Source organism: Varanus komodoensis, unplaced genomic scaffold (genome assembly GCF_004798865.1).
Source record: "Varanus komodoensis strain SLA01 unplaced genomic scaffold, ASM479886v1 scaffold12, whole genome shotgun sequence".
In the NCBI taxonomy this organism is placed as follows: domain Eukaryota; kingdom Metazoa; phylum Chordata; class Lepidosauria; order Squamata; family Varanidae; genus Varanus; species Varanus komodoensis.
Window position 1 is genome coordinate 21,309,535 of NW_025335349.1, and position 14,848 is coordinate 21,324,382.

General features: G+C 44.0%; 1 protein-coding gene across 1 annotated transcript in view; it reads right to left on the minus strand.

The window, feature by feature from the left end:
* EXT1 (exostosin glycosyltransferase 1) overlaps nucleotides 1–14,848 on the minus strand; it is a 252,616-nt gene that overhangs the window by 18,895 nt on the left and 218,873 nt on the right. Inside the window, exons 4-7 of the mRNA XM_044421813.1 lie at nucleotides 9,849–9,968; nucleotides 5,783–5,915; nucleotides 2,271–2,389; nucleotides 367–462 (exon numbers count right to left, since the gene is read on the minus strand). Coding sequence (XP_044277748.1) covers nucleotides 367–462; nucleotides 2,271–2,389; nucleotides 5,783–5,915; nucleotides 9,849–9,968 — 468 coding nt within the window. The remainder of the gene's footprint in view (nucleotides 1–366; nucleotides 463–2,270; nucleotides 2,390–5,782; nucleotides 5,916–9,848; nucleotides 9,969–14,848) is intronic.

Here is a 14,848-nt window from a genome sequence, read left to right on the forward strand (position 1 = left end):
GCTGTTGGGCTTTGTAAATCACCAAGGGGATTGTTGGGGTCTTTTTGGTGTGGGAGACGGTGGAATAATTGGGAAAGTCATTATTTATTTTTTATCATATGTTTATGAAGTTGGTTTTGAGTGTTGCTTTTTTCTGGTTTTAAAATTGGACTGCAAGCAGCCTTGAGGTTTTGGGAACGTGGGACAAAGGTGGGGGCGAGTTTCAACACGTATGGTGTCCCTTCAGGCTGGGGAGCAAAAGCTAATACAATTGTAAAAAATTAGCATCCACACAAATAGCTGTGCAGTCCTCGTGCCTCTGTGACTTTTGTACAGGATGGGACAAAAATGCCTTAGATGGATGGATGTCCTGCAGCATCTTCCTACCTTGCTCTCTCCTTCGATGACAATGACAGGCACAGCAGTTGCAGGCCAGCGGTGCTTGGCAGGGAGGGGTTTATCACAATTCCATAAGACAATGATCTGAAAGAAAACCAACCGTTGTCATTAATAACATGCTTACAGCAGGGATAGACAACCTAGAGCCCTCTAGATGTTTTGGATCACAACTCCCATCAGCCAAAGCCAGCATAGCCCATTGCCAGAGATGTTTTGGACTATACCTCTCAAAAGCCAAAGCCAGCAATGTCAATGGTCAAGGATGATAGATGCTGGAGTCCAAAACATCCCTAGGGTGCCAGGTTCTCTCTTTCTGGCTTTCAGTAAGCCCAGCCTAAAGATGGGGCTCACACACCAAATTCACTCCACAGATCAATCCAAATCTTTTAACAAAGAACCCCTCTAACAATCCAATTTTTATCTAGGGAAAAATATATAGCAAACTTTTTTTTAAAAAGTCAACTGTACTGACAGTGAGGAAAACATTGCATTTGAAAGATCCCATCAGGACTTCAAACCACAAAGTATCTGGGAGGATCTTAGGAACTTATTTTGAAAGTCATGGCCTTCTGCTAAAGTGGGATCTTCAGTCCTCAATCCCACTGGCATCGTATGTGGGGCCTTGTGGTGTCTGCTACAATTCTGTGGGAGTACAGAATGTGACTCTGGGTGCAAAATTCCACTGAATTTACCAACTTCCATGGCTGCGCCATTGCCAGGAACACAGAAGAATGCCAGAATGTGCTGTGGGAAGTAGACTCGACTTCTTAAGAATCTTTGAGTTTATTTTTAAAACATGCAAGTTTCTATCCCTTTTGGTTAGAAGGATACACTTGGAAGCATGTGAATGACACTTGCTGAAATCTCAGAAAAACAGAGGGAGGTGAGCAAGGTTTCTGGTGTGTGGTAGGGGGACCTCCATGTCCATCCTAGATCTTCGATGCCCAGCAAAAACAGATCATGCAAAATGGTTACAATTGCAGAAGCATTCAAACAGGAAATATGCTAAGCTTAATTTGCACAATCTGAGCAAGTTACAGAATTTGGATTCCCTGGACACCGGCTTCTGATTTTTCTTATTTTAAAACATGGAGGGTTCCAGCCAGATAATATATAACAACCACAACAAAATCCATGAACAGACTGTAGACGAAGATGAAAGCCATCCATTATCCCGTTAAAAAGATTAGTCCTGTTGCAAAGATGCTGTTGAACATAATCCTCCAAGGAACCCTCCCCCAATTTGCTGTATTTTTCACTGGCTCTGTACTTAATGGATGGCCCCTTCTGGCAAGGGTGGTGGAGCCCCAGCTCAGCGAAAGAACACATGCTTGGTACTGAGAAAGTTCCACTTTTGGTCCCTGCTCTCTCCAGTAAAGGGTCGCAGCTAACAGATGTGAGGAAGGCTATTAATGACAACTACTTATGGCGGCTATATATTACCTCTGGTAGCAGACGCAATACTTACGTCTTTGTTTGCAGCTATTTCTAAACCACTGACATCTGCAAAGCATGGCTCTGCAAACAAGCTGCTGGGAAACATGGGCCCTGCACTCATGTCCTACTTGCAGGCTTCTCACGGGCATGTGGTTGACTGCTTTGCTAACAGAAGGCTGGATTAACAGAAGGCTTCTGGTCTGATCCAGCGTGGCTCTTTCTATGGAAAAGCCTTACACAGACACCCTGGAAAGGCATAACAGCACATCTCAATATAAAGCAGTTTCATCTGCTCATGTGTAACAAAGGCCATCTGCACTGCTTTTTCATGCTTTCATGGATGCCCTGTATTTGCAAGTTGCCCAGAATTTGCCATCGCGAGCCAAGAGGCATAGTAAGTTGAGCATTCTTATCTATATTGGTCAACCACCTGGAGGACAAGTGTAATTCCTCACCTGGGCACAGTACTGAGATTTGGCGACTGCAACCAAGAGCTTCAGCACAGGTTGAGACTGAGAAACTAAAGGAGTGACGGCATGGATCACGGCTGTGAATTTGGACGGAGGCTTGACACCTGGAAAGTAAAATCACCAAAGAGAAATGAATCAGTTGATTCATTTTTGGTTACCTTTAAGATTCCATATTTTACATAGTAAAAGTTCTGTACAATAACAACACTGTGGGAAAAAATCAATACACTTAATAAACACCAGCAAATCACAAACAAACAGCCGGGGATTTTAAAACAATTACATCCTCAGAATCCATCAAAATAGAACTCAGGCAGGGGCCTGATGAGCAGCGCAAGGCATGTATTTTGCATGCAGAAGTTCCCGAGTTCAGCCTCCAGTTTGTTCAGTTAAAAGGGTCAGGCAGTGGGCAAAGGAAAAGCCCTCTTTGATCTCCTGGAAAGCCACTACCAGTCATTGCAAGAAATACTGTGTTGGATGGACCACTGGTCTAACTTAGCAGAGCGGTAGCTTTGCTGCTCGAATGGCACTGCAGTCCTTTACGACTCTAGGGATCTCCATAAAGGCTGCCCCCCCCCCCCCGTTGTGCAGAATAGCATGGGACTCAGTGTACATAAAGGTGCGAGGAACAGCACATGAAGGGGGCTGACAAGCATGGACTTGCCGGTCCCTCCATGCATGGGCAGAATGCATGGAAGAGGCTCTTTTGAACAGCCCTTCTCTGAAACTGGGAATTGCTCTACTTGTCAGACATCTTGGATACTGTGCAGGGCAACTCCTTGGTCACAGGCTGCATTCATAGACCTACCAGGCTAGAAAGCCTGACCTCTACATGCCCTTAGAAAAGGGATGGAGAGCTTCTGGTTACTTGTGGGGTTTCCCCATTTAGCCTGCCAGCTCCCTTCCCTCTTGTTAGGAAACAGCAGATTGGAGATAAGAGCATTTCCCTGGTCTCAGCTCTTATCTGCTGAGTAAACATGCAGCAACTTGGGTTATTTAAAGTGCTGGTAAGTAACTCTGTCCTGCTTGGGTCTGAGTAAACATACGGAGGCCTGGTATTTGAGATGCAGAAGCCTTGTACTCCTTGCTTCTCAGTAGGATTAAAATAGGTGATAACAACATTGAAGCCACACACATTGATGGGATGCAGCCTCTGGCACCTTCCCCCAGGGGCTGGCATCAGGGATAGGCATGGCTGGGCACTTGCTACTGGCCCACACACCATCACTGGCTTTGAAGGGGCCCCTGTGCTTGGTTTCTCCCCTTCCCCATTAGCACCCTACTTCTTCAGCTGCCCAGAAAATGGAGTGGTAAGAAGGAAGCAGAGCAGCCAACACCTCCTTGCTCAATGGCTCATTGCCTGTTGAGCAAGCAGGCAGTAGCCATGTTGAGAAAAAGGAGGTGCGAGAACATCTGGAGACCATGGTGATGAGAAGGTGAACTCATCAAGGGAAGGACCTCTTGAGTGTGCCTTGCCCAGAGGCCCTCAAAACCTGGAGCCAGCACTGCCTTTTCCAGACTGCAATTTGCTCTCCAGCTGAAAAAGGTTCCCCAGCCGTGACCTAGAATTTCATGCATGGTGGATGCTCTACATGGAGGCACCTGCGAATCAACCTTCTGCACATACAGGTGTCTGTGCAGAGTGACTGCCTCATGTTGGGTTCTTCCAGGTAACTGGGATGGCTGTTCATGGCACGAAGTGACATGCCAGCCTGGTAAACATACATACATATCGGGCATAGCAAATGTCCTTGGTTTTTTTTAGCCCCCTTCTCCTCCCATTGCGTTACTTGCTTTCTGGATTCTGTTTCAACCACAGTCAGAAGATTTTTTGTAATGCATCCGGAGGTAATAAGCCATTTTGGAGGTACAAAAAGCCTCTATGCCAACCATGCAATGAAAGACTGCAGACTCCAAAGGTAGACAATTTGAGCATATTATCTACAGAGAAATGCCTGCTGCAAGAAGGAAAGGATGAACAGTCTATGGTTTTCCTCTTGCAGAGAGGCTACTCTCCAATTTGTTGCCCTCCAGGTATGTTGAACTACAACTCCCAGCATCCCTTGACTCATCTGGAGCACATCAGAGGATGTTATTGCGAATGATGTTTGGTGATATTTATATTTTATCTTTGTAAGCCGTCCTGAGGCTTTTGCAAAGGACGGCATATAAATATTCTAAATAAATAAATGAATAAATAAATAAATAAGATGACATGAACTACAGATCTGGGTAGACAGTACTGGCAGTGCAATGGCCTCATGGAAATGGAACAGAGCGACTTGACAAATGCAATTTGAAAACCGAAAGGCAGCCTTCCTTCCCCACACCTCTGCTGGGCTGATTCCTCCGCACACCCTCAGCATTAACCATGGTTTTGTGATACATGTGCATTCCTGGAAACTATACATGGGAGGTGGTTGAAGCCCCACTGGGGAGGATGTTCAAGGATAGGCTGGACATGCACATGGTAGGCATGTCGTGAGTGGAGCTGGCTGGAGCTGAGGGTCAGACTAGATGGCCTGTGAAGCCCCTTCTGACTTGCTCTGTTTCTGTGTTTCTATACAGCAGAGTCCATCATGACTATAGTTTCCAGGCAAACACCCAAACCAGCTACCACTTCATGCCTATGTTTCCACCCCCAGTTTACAAGAAAATATACTTTGCACAGATGCGCACATAACTAGGAGAATTAAAGAGGCGATCTCTACCACGCTCTGCTACTGTTATCTGTCCTCCACCCCCAAATTAAAGGAGGGATTAGCTGAGGCAGTGGGGAGACTAACAGGGAAGAAGACAGCTGTGGCCAGATTAGGTTTTTCAAATGCCCTGAATGAATGCTCAAATACCTTCTTGATATTTTTTAAAATGTTTGGATTTCAACACTCAAAAAGTGAACTGGCTTTTGGGGCAAGCACTGGATTGGGGAACTTTTTTCAGCTTTACAGTCAAATTCAGTTTCAGAGTTGCTCTTGGGCAGGGCTGAAGGAAAGGGGTGTGTGACCAAAATACCAAAAATACCAGTGCATTATAGTTTAAGGGTGCGAGCCTTTTTATGTTTAGACAGAAAACAGCCCTACAACTCCCAGCCTTCCATAGCCAGCCTAAATATGCATGGGATTACACTCTGAAGCTATTGCTGCATGTAACCAAGTCTTTGAAGAGCCATTTCAAAGTTTTAGAATAGGAAAAATGCCGCACAAAAAACAGGAAAGCACTGAATGATTGGTGGCTGGGGAACAGGATGGGGGTGCGGTCATCTGGAAGGCCAGGTAGGGGGCCAAAATGGGTCTGATACACCCCACCCCCAGCAGGAGAAGCAAAGCTATTAGCAGGAATGGTAACCCTGGAAAGAGGCAGGGGACATTGTTCATGAGGTTTGCACATGATGGACTGTAGGACTGCATTGCATGAAGGTGAGAATTCCATATGGAACTGGGCCATCAACTCCACACCACCCAGAAATCCTCCTCAGCCTCCAGAATTGAATTGCTTACCTAAGTTAGCATAATAGTAAGGAAAATCTCCTAGATATGATGAATACTGTGGCAGTACAAATAACCCTCCAGGGTCTTTATTCCATATTAAGCTGTTGCGTGATATGTGCTTAAATATTCTGTCTTGAATAATCTGAAAAATAAGAGATAAACATTTCTTAAGAAGGTCCTAATGAGAAACTGGAGATTGCAGCTCAAGACAGCAATCATTGCACCTTTTGTAAAAGTCAGCAAGAGACAGATTGTTTGGCATTCCTTTCTTTTTTCTGTTAAACAGCCCAGATGATGCTGAACTTGTACATATTCCTGTGGGTTAAGAAGCCTCACATAATGGTATTCAAACTACCTCATTAGCTGCTGCAGACACTTTGGCAACCTAGCAACTTATTAGATGGCTGCATTTAAAGTCAAAATATTGTTAGTGTGTAAAATGGGTATGCCAGCTGAGAGGCTGATTAATCCTTCCTAAAATTTTGCCACTGATGTCCTGTGTTAAATAATTAGTCGAGTGGAAATGTTAGATGGGATGGGCACTTCTTTAGAATCATGATGACTTTAACCTTTACCTCCACCTTTTTCTTTACTGCCCCCAAATATATAAACAATACAGTGCCAGGAACACAAATTGCATGGAATCAGAATGGAATGACAGCACAGTTTTCTCTGACCCAAAGAAAATAAATGGCACAGCTACATTTACTATTCCACTGTGATTCTGTGCAAACATAGAAGAAAACAGAGAATTTCATATCAGGCACAAAAGTCAGTAGCCTGAAATACTTAACTTTTTAAAAAGGAAAGAAGTTTCTGGCCATTATGGTCACCAAGATATGCTTGGAACTGTGTGAGTAGGACTTGGCTATCTCATTAGCTAGATAGCCATTTGTCAAAAGTTGGGTATTTTCAATGGGCTGTATTGATCCATGTCCTTTCCCATAACTAGCAGAGCCAAAATAAATTGCACTAAGTAGAAAACTGCAGAATACATTAAGCTAATGCTCTTAATTTAAATAAGGTGTTCATCACAGAATCTTGTTTCCTTGGCATAGAATGCAAACTTTTCCCTCATTTAGTACAGAGTGCAGACCACACTGGACAACTAACTGGCTTCCAAAAAACAAACAAATAAAATAGAGAATTAAAAGCATACAATTCAGCCTAATAAATATCTGCAGTACATTATTAAAACATTTCACAGAAGACAGTCCATAAGCTACATTTTTAAGCAAAGCCCTTTTCATTCCAAGAAACAGCCTTTCTATGTTGTTCCAAAATTTACAGGCACAGGCTCAGTCAGGTTTGGGGATTCTTGGGAAATTCTTGGGAATCTTCAAGCATAGTCCCCCAAACAATGCTTAAGGTATCCTAGTCAGCATGAAGCACTCTGGACAATCTGTCTTCACACAGGAATGAGTGCAACTTGTGAATCAGCCAAAGCTGATAGAGAGCACTCCTAGGCACAAAAATCTATAGGCCTGCAAGGTAAGTATTTGTTCTTTAAGAGGGAGCTCAAACCCATCTAGAACAGCTGGTATACTGAACTCATTGATGCAAGAATTACTTACCTATAGGACCTTCATCGTGTCAGGATGCAACCTCAGTTTATTGGCCTTCATCCAACCCATTACTGAGTCTAGACAGTGGTTGAGCACCTGAAGTCTCCTCTGACTCAGATATCATGGAGAAATACAACTGTCATCAGAATAATGCTGACAGCTCACTCCAAATTCCCTGAAGATCTCGGCCAGCAGTTTCATATAGGTGTTTTTATGCAAGGTGGGTAATTTGGACCCTTGTGGGACTCCACAGCACAGTTAGGGATGTGCTGACCCAAGAAGTCTGGCTCAATTGAGCTTGATGCCTGTCTGATCCAATGACTTCAAGTGGGTCAAATGGGTATTTTCTCAGTGAACTACCATTTCCTAAACGGGATGCAGTTTGCAGATCTTTTTTAAATGCTAAGGAAATTTGTCTAAATCCTGCAAAGTTTGCAGGTTGGAAGATGAAAACTACATAGTTCTAGCACACTTTTTGCTGGAACGGCATAGTTTCTGTCTTCCGATCTGCACAAATTGCAGGATTTGCACAACATTTTGTAGGGTTTTTTTTTTAAAAAAATTGTGCAAATCGCAAGCTGTCTTAGAGACAGAAATCTGCGACCTGGTTTGACACTTTCAACAGTGAGTTGGCCCCAGCAGGGGGTTAATGTACCAGAATTGGAGGGAGGACGAGTTTCACCTTCTACTGGATATCTCACCCATCCCTAAGTACAACTGCGATGGGGTCAAGCAGCTGCCTGCCAGTGCCAACTTCTAAAACTGACCCTGCAGGCAATAGCGGAACCATCATGCTTCTTACACCTAACCTGAAAAGCTGATCCAGAAAGATACCATGGTCAGTGGTATCAAAAACTGCCAAGATAAAAGTCTATCAGGGAGGGACCCAAGCTGAGCAGTAAAGTGCATGCTTCGCAAGCGTAAGGTCCTAGATTTGCTTCTTGGAATCTCCAAGTACTGCTGAGAAAATTCCTAGAGAAAAACCCACGCAGTGCAGAGACACACCAACAGGTCGGTGGTAGAATATCTGCTTTGCATGCACAAGATTGCAGGTTCCATCTCCAAGGAGAGATGAAAAACTTGTAGCTAACTGGGAAATCCACTGCCCAGCAGTGCAGACAAAACTGAGACAGACGTAGCATTGCTCTGGCTTGGTATAAGGCAGGTTTATATGTTCCACTGTCCATCGTTCCACCTATCAGAAGAACTGACCAACCCATTGCAAGCAGAAATGCCATGTCAGCTGAGCTGCACCAGCACAGACAGTTCTGTCTTAAAATTGCATCATGCTGTCTCACTCTGGATTCATTGCTGAGATTCAGGCGCACCTGCAGGCATGCTTCCTCATTATCCCACCCTGTTCAGTTTTGAAATAGGTTTCCAGTGATGATGCTTGTACCAGCCTTCTGCTTCAGGACTACCAGATCACTATTACTGAACCTAAGGGCTACACCAAATTTAACAGATGGCCATTCTAGACATGAAAACTACATTTAATTGCAAGTGAGAACAGAGGAACAATTTGCGGGTGGGGGGAATAGGATATAGGAAAGGGCAGAAATGGAACCGATTTATAACTCCTTCACTAACAATAAAAAGCACAGAGAAAATTGCTGTACATACGTTCCTGAATCTGGGGTTTGCCTTTTAAAGGGGTATCTTTTCAAAATCCCTGCAGAAAAATTCTGTTTTTCACATTAGCATGTAGCTACACAAAAAGCCCATTTCTACTGGTTATACAAATACTTCTAAATTCACATGCAGGAATGGACATGGAAATTTCTCAGCCAGAGTAAGTAGGGTGGGTTAGACAGACATCACTTTCCATCTAATTCTACTCCCTATGTATTATTCCATAAGATTGAAATTGATAGGAGTAAGTTCAACTCATATTCTGAATAAAGGGGGATTGTTGCATTCAGCCACAGCTCTACCGAAATGCTTTTCGAAAATGAGTAAATGTATTATTTCTCAGCAGAGGTTCTTGTTGTGTTTCTGTCATCTTCCTCTTTAATCCTTGGGTCCAGTGAGTACCCACTCCTCAAAATCACTGAAAGGTCATTAAAACACTCTGGGGTGGAAAGTATTCCTGAAAAGAGGGTGTGCGTGCTTTTACAACACCACTTCTTCAAAAGACTGTTTTTCCAGTGAAGTTCTTTACACTACCCATTTACCAAGAAAGACAGGAATACCGATTGATCAGTCCAAAAGCTCTCAAAAATCTGCTAGTCTCTGTGAAGCAACTTTTCCCTGCAAGCTGGATAGTTTCTCATTTGTCACTGCATTTTTCTTCTTACCCCAGTCCTTGTAACAAAGAACATATTTCCTTAGGGAAGAAAAGCTACAGAGATGCTGAAGGTCTTTCTCTGCCTGCCCCCTCCTCGCATACCCACACACCTCCCTTTTGCAGAAGGACCCATGGCATGCCCTAAAAGCAAGGTCAGACAAAGTCCAGGCAAAGAGAAGATCAACGGCTCAGCTCTGACTAATATCAGAGAATTGTTACTCACCTCTAGTGTGGTCAATACAATCTTCTCAACCGAAGAAAAATAAGCCTCCCACAAGAACTGTGTCTGTTGTCTAAGTGCTAGGATTTTATCCTGATGGATAGACCTGATTGTAGAAGGGATCTGTAATACAATGTTGAAACAAATCAGACAATGTCGAAAACATTGCAACCCGAGAACATTAAGGCACTACTGGGGGCCTTTTCTGATGATCCGTTTATAGCACCATCCGTTTAGTTTTTATAGATCAGTGTACGGTGTATTTGGCTCTCCTTCACAGCACACAATCCACACTATCAGAAAACAGCAGCAGTGATTGCAGCAATTGGAAATTGAATTATAGAGGTAGCTCATTCATGCTGCATCTGCATCACATTTCCTGCTGGAAAGACTGTACTTTCCACACTCATGGGAACGTCCTTCCTGGGACCAGGTCCTTTGCAAATTCTGAGTGGTTCTGCTTGTCTCCCAGTGTTTTCTCTCAGAAACTGGAGTGCCCAACATTTGCCTGGCCACACAAATGACTGGCAGTGCCAATATTTTTAATGCCACCAATGATATGATCTGAGAGCCAAGAGATACATCTGTATTTCCTTTGCAAAACTGCAAATTTTGGAGCCCAACTCTGTCTCGGCTAGGAATGGTAGGAAGACAAATACGGGAAAACCTTTCGTGAGAACTGGATGCCTTTCCATTGGAATGGGCTATGTAAGTCTGCAGTGAGGTTAAGATATTTTTTACCTCTTGGGGCACAACTCTGTGGGGGAAAATGTGAGGCCCAAGAGTCAGATGCTCACTCTCCTTCAGCAGAGAATGGGAAGAGCAGTGGAGGCATTGTCCTAATCCTGGCTGGTCCTGCTCCATGTTTTCAGCAGCATTTCCAAGGAAGAGGGAAAGAGCCCGGGAAGGCCCTAGGATACCTTCTGCCCAGGCCTCTCCATTCTCTGCTGCTTGCCACCCCAAAACCCCCTTCTGCCCTCTCTGAGGTTGCTTTCCTGACCTTGGAGAGCAGCCTATGAAGTTCTTTCTAGCAGAGAAGTCACAGCACAGCCTTTGACCTCAATTCTGGAAATGTGCAAAGCCCTATGACTTCTCAGACAATGTCTAGGGCCTGTAAGATGGCTCCTTCCACAAAGAACAGGCACCCTGGAAGAGGTGAAGTCATGCTTATCTATATCTCCTTCCTGGAGGCAGCTCCAACCTGGATAAGCTTGCTATTTAAATGGAGGGTGGGGAATACATCCTTCTTGGAATTCCCTTTGTTTGGGAATTCTACATGGCACCTACTTCTCATTAAACTGCTCCATTCTCCCAAAGCCGTTCAAGTAATCATTTTCTTTTTCCAGGTGAACTATGCACAAAGCACCTGTCTAAGCTTGCTTTCAATTCATGCCAGTTTCCATTTTTGAGTTAGATACAGATTATAATGCAAATGTCTTTTCACTCATTTACACTGTCTTATGTGACCACCCCAAAATCTATTCCCAATAATATACTCTTAATTAGAATACATCTGCTTTCTGTACAACCTTAGAACTTTTTTTCAGGGGTGGGAAAAACAGCTTGGAAGCAACCATCTCCTTATGCCAAGCACAGAGTTTCTCACTGCAGCCCATCTGGCGCCACCTCTGTTATCCTTTCAGTGCCAGGTTAAAACTGCCCTTTTCTCCGAGGCATTCGGTGGCATCTCACAGCATATGGGGCTTTTTAATGCTGGTCTAGCTGCATTGATAAATTGCCTTTTTTTAGCTGCTCAACATGTAAATGCCATTTACATTTTCTGCATATCAAAATGTTATTCTGCTTCTATTTCTAGCATGGCTGATGTTGCTGAAATTTGTTCTGAATTAGCCAGAATGCTTTGGGTATCCATTGGTATAAAAAAATTAATAAATGAATGTTCATTGCATGCATGCAAGATGAAGAAAAACCCCATTGCTTCTCCAAGGGAGATAATTTCAGCAAAATGTGTATGTGTAATCAAGAACTGTTGCAGACTATACCCAAGGATTCCAAGGCACCTGAAAGTGCAGACAGAACTATCAGATCCTCTCTGAACAATAAAGATGAAAGGAGAGGAGCCATGTATGTCAAAAATCTAGAGTTCACAGCTCCAGCCCCTTGGAATGGCAAGCCAAGTCTGACCCACTGATGGGTCATGGCCAAAAGTCTTTCATAAGGGACACAGCCCTCTGTTCTCAAAAAGCAGATGTACCTGCTGCAGGAAATCTGCCTGCCTTATATGTATTTATTATTATTTTACCTTTTTTAATATTTGGAAATATTTCATATTTATGTATATTTTATATTTATGTATGTATATTTGAAACTTGCATCATTAAGATTCACCTGTAGATTGGATTTAGACCTGGAAACTCAGAATTCAAAGCCCAACTCATCCTTTGAGTGAGCTCAAAGCCACTGACTGGGTTTGGATCTCATGCTAAACTACTGTTTAACTAGAGGCAAATTAACCTCATCCTTCTGAATATAGGAAGGGAAAATGGGCAGGGAGGTATGGGCATTCCCTTGACATCCTTCAGCTCAGCAGTTTGGTCTGTGGGAATAAATCTGGCACCCAAACTAAAACAGGTCCCCAGTCCTGTAGCAAAGTATCTAACCCACCTGTGAAACCCATTCCTATCTATGCAGAAGTAAGTCCCATTCTGTTCAATGGAACTTACGAGTTTGGGAAATCAGGGTGCGCATTCCTCCACTCCCAAGACAACTTCCCACAGGGCCAAAGGATTGTTCTGCTCTCTAGTTCTGAGGCTGAAATACTGCTCCAACCCCAGAGCTGGGTATCCATGCTCCAATCCCCCTCCCTTGCAGCCAGTGCAAAATAACCATGCTGGCTTTTTTTCTGAGGCTGAAGAACTGATCTTGGAACAGGTTTCAGGAATGGGAGCGGAGGCGACCAGCACCGTCAAGATACAGCTTATGTTGGCAGCTTCTCAGTCTCCTTCCCCCACACCCCGGGGTGCTGCATTTGGAGAGCCAAAGCTGGCTGTCTAGCTCTTTTGCAGAGCAAAACAGCCTCTACCTCCTGTGTTCCTTCTGCTTAGGACCCCTGCGATCCTCGCAGTTAGAGGGTTAGGGTCATCCCCATGGGATTGCACCCTACACAACTTTATCAAATTTATCTTGCAGTCCTGTTGGAAACAAAAATATGTGTTGAATATAAATAGAATTTTTTCAGACAAAGGGATTTTTAGATGTATTTTTGGAGCATTTCATGTATGCATGGTTAGAAACTTTACAGCACTAATTTTTGCTTACTACTTTAAGTTATTTTTGCTCCAGCCTTTTCTGGGGAGTGTTTGAAATGAAAAAGAGCCATTGCATCCATCAGACAAAGCAAGATGTTCATAGCGGCAAAGCTAGGGGAAAGAAGAAAATATTCTTCAAAGTATATTTTTGCATGCAGGCTCACTTATAACAGATGGAGATGGAGCTCAGAGCTCCCATTTTTAACTGTATTTGGCTACTGGCTATCAATCTTCTCGGCCAAGAGGTTGGGTGTGGGAAATGATGAATGGGTGCTGATCTGCCACAAATACACTAGAATTATTAGGAAGAGATGACATTTTAATAGCAGTTCATTTGTGTAATAACGGGGCAGAGAGGGAAGCAGAATGGAGGGAAAGATGTAGTGTGAAACCGAAGCTTCGCTGAAGCTGGAGCATTGCGAGGCTGCCGAGAATATGTAAATAAAAACATCCGAGCTCAACTAAAACGGGAAATGAGAAACTGTAGCACAACAAAAACATTTCCCAGAGCAGACATTTGGGCTCAGTGCCAGCTCTTAAAAAACCACTGTTAATAATGGTGCAGTCGTTGCTCTACTAAGGAAACAGCTGTGAAGAGAATCAGTTCTGCATTACAGGAAAAGACAAAGATCAGTACATGGAAGGACCCTTGTTGGGGTTGGACAAGGGAAAAGGGAGATTTGGAATTCTGCACATCCCTTAATCTCCATTCATGTCTAACCAGGAGGACTCCAGTTCTTCCAGTAGCTATGCAGATATTCTAAGATATAAATATTGGATGCATGGTGGGACAGCAAAAGACCCCACACCTTGTGTGCAGGAGGGCCTGATTTCAGTCCCAGACAACTCCGTTTGAAAGGATCTCAGAAAATGGGGCTGGGGTGGCAGGAAATAATATCTTTACGAGGTGTTGAGGGTCTTCCTTCCTTCACACACGGAAGAGAGACCTCATAAAAATGTGATTGGATCTAGAGCTGAATCCCCCAAAGGGAAGCTCCTCCTCCTTTGGTGGAAGAAATTGGGATCCAGTGGAGTCCTGAGCAGAGGAGAAAAGGGGTTGGGTGGAGCTTTTGGTAGATTCCTCCTTCTCCCTCCTGCTTCCTGGAATATCTCCTGCCTGCCCGCCTGCCTGCTTTTCTTGAAGGGGCCTGATTCCCCAGCTCCAGAGTGGTGTTTTGGCAACATAGACTGTGGGGCTGAAATGGAATCCATGAAAATTACCTCACCCACTTTCACCCCTTGGAAGTTCTGTTCTGTGCAACCTTGGATCTGACCCATTTTATTTGTATGTGAGGCAGCCTGGCTGGACCTCTGGCAGTGCCAGCATCTGCTCCTAAGGGACTTTCACAGAAGCTGGCTTAAGGAATAAAGGTGCAAGGGAGTCTTCCTGGGCAAGGAAGTCTTCCAGGTCAGAGGTGAAGCCACTCCAAGTTATTTACAAATTCCGTTGTATTAGATTCCTCTGCGGCACTCCTAACATCTTGCCTCTCAGACCCACATAATCTGGATCAGCCCCCCCCAACCTGGTGTACTTCAGCTATGTTAGACCACATTGTCCAGCATCCCTCAGCTGGGAATGAGGGAACTTATAGTCTAAGGCACCCAGAGAGCACCAGTTGGGAAAGGCTGAGCTAGAGAAAACAGGAGAAGAATGTGATCTTTGCAAATTCTTGTACAAAGTGACCTGATCTGCCCCTCGCGTGCTAATATGCAAACTGGGACTTAGCTACCCAC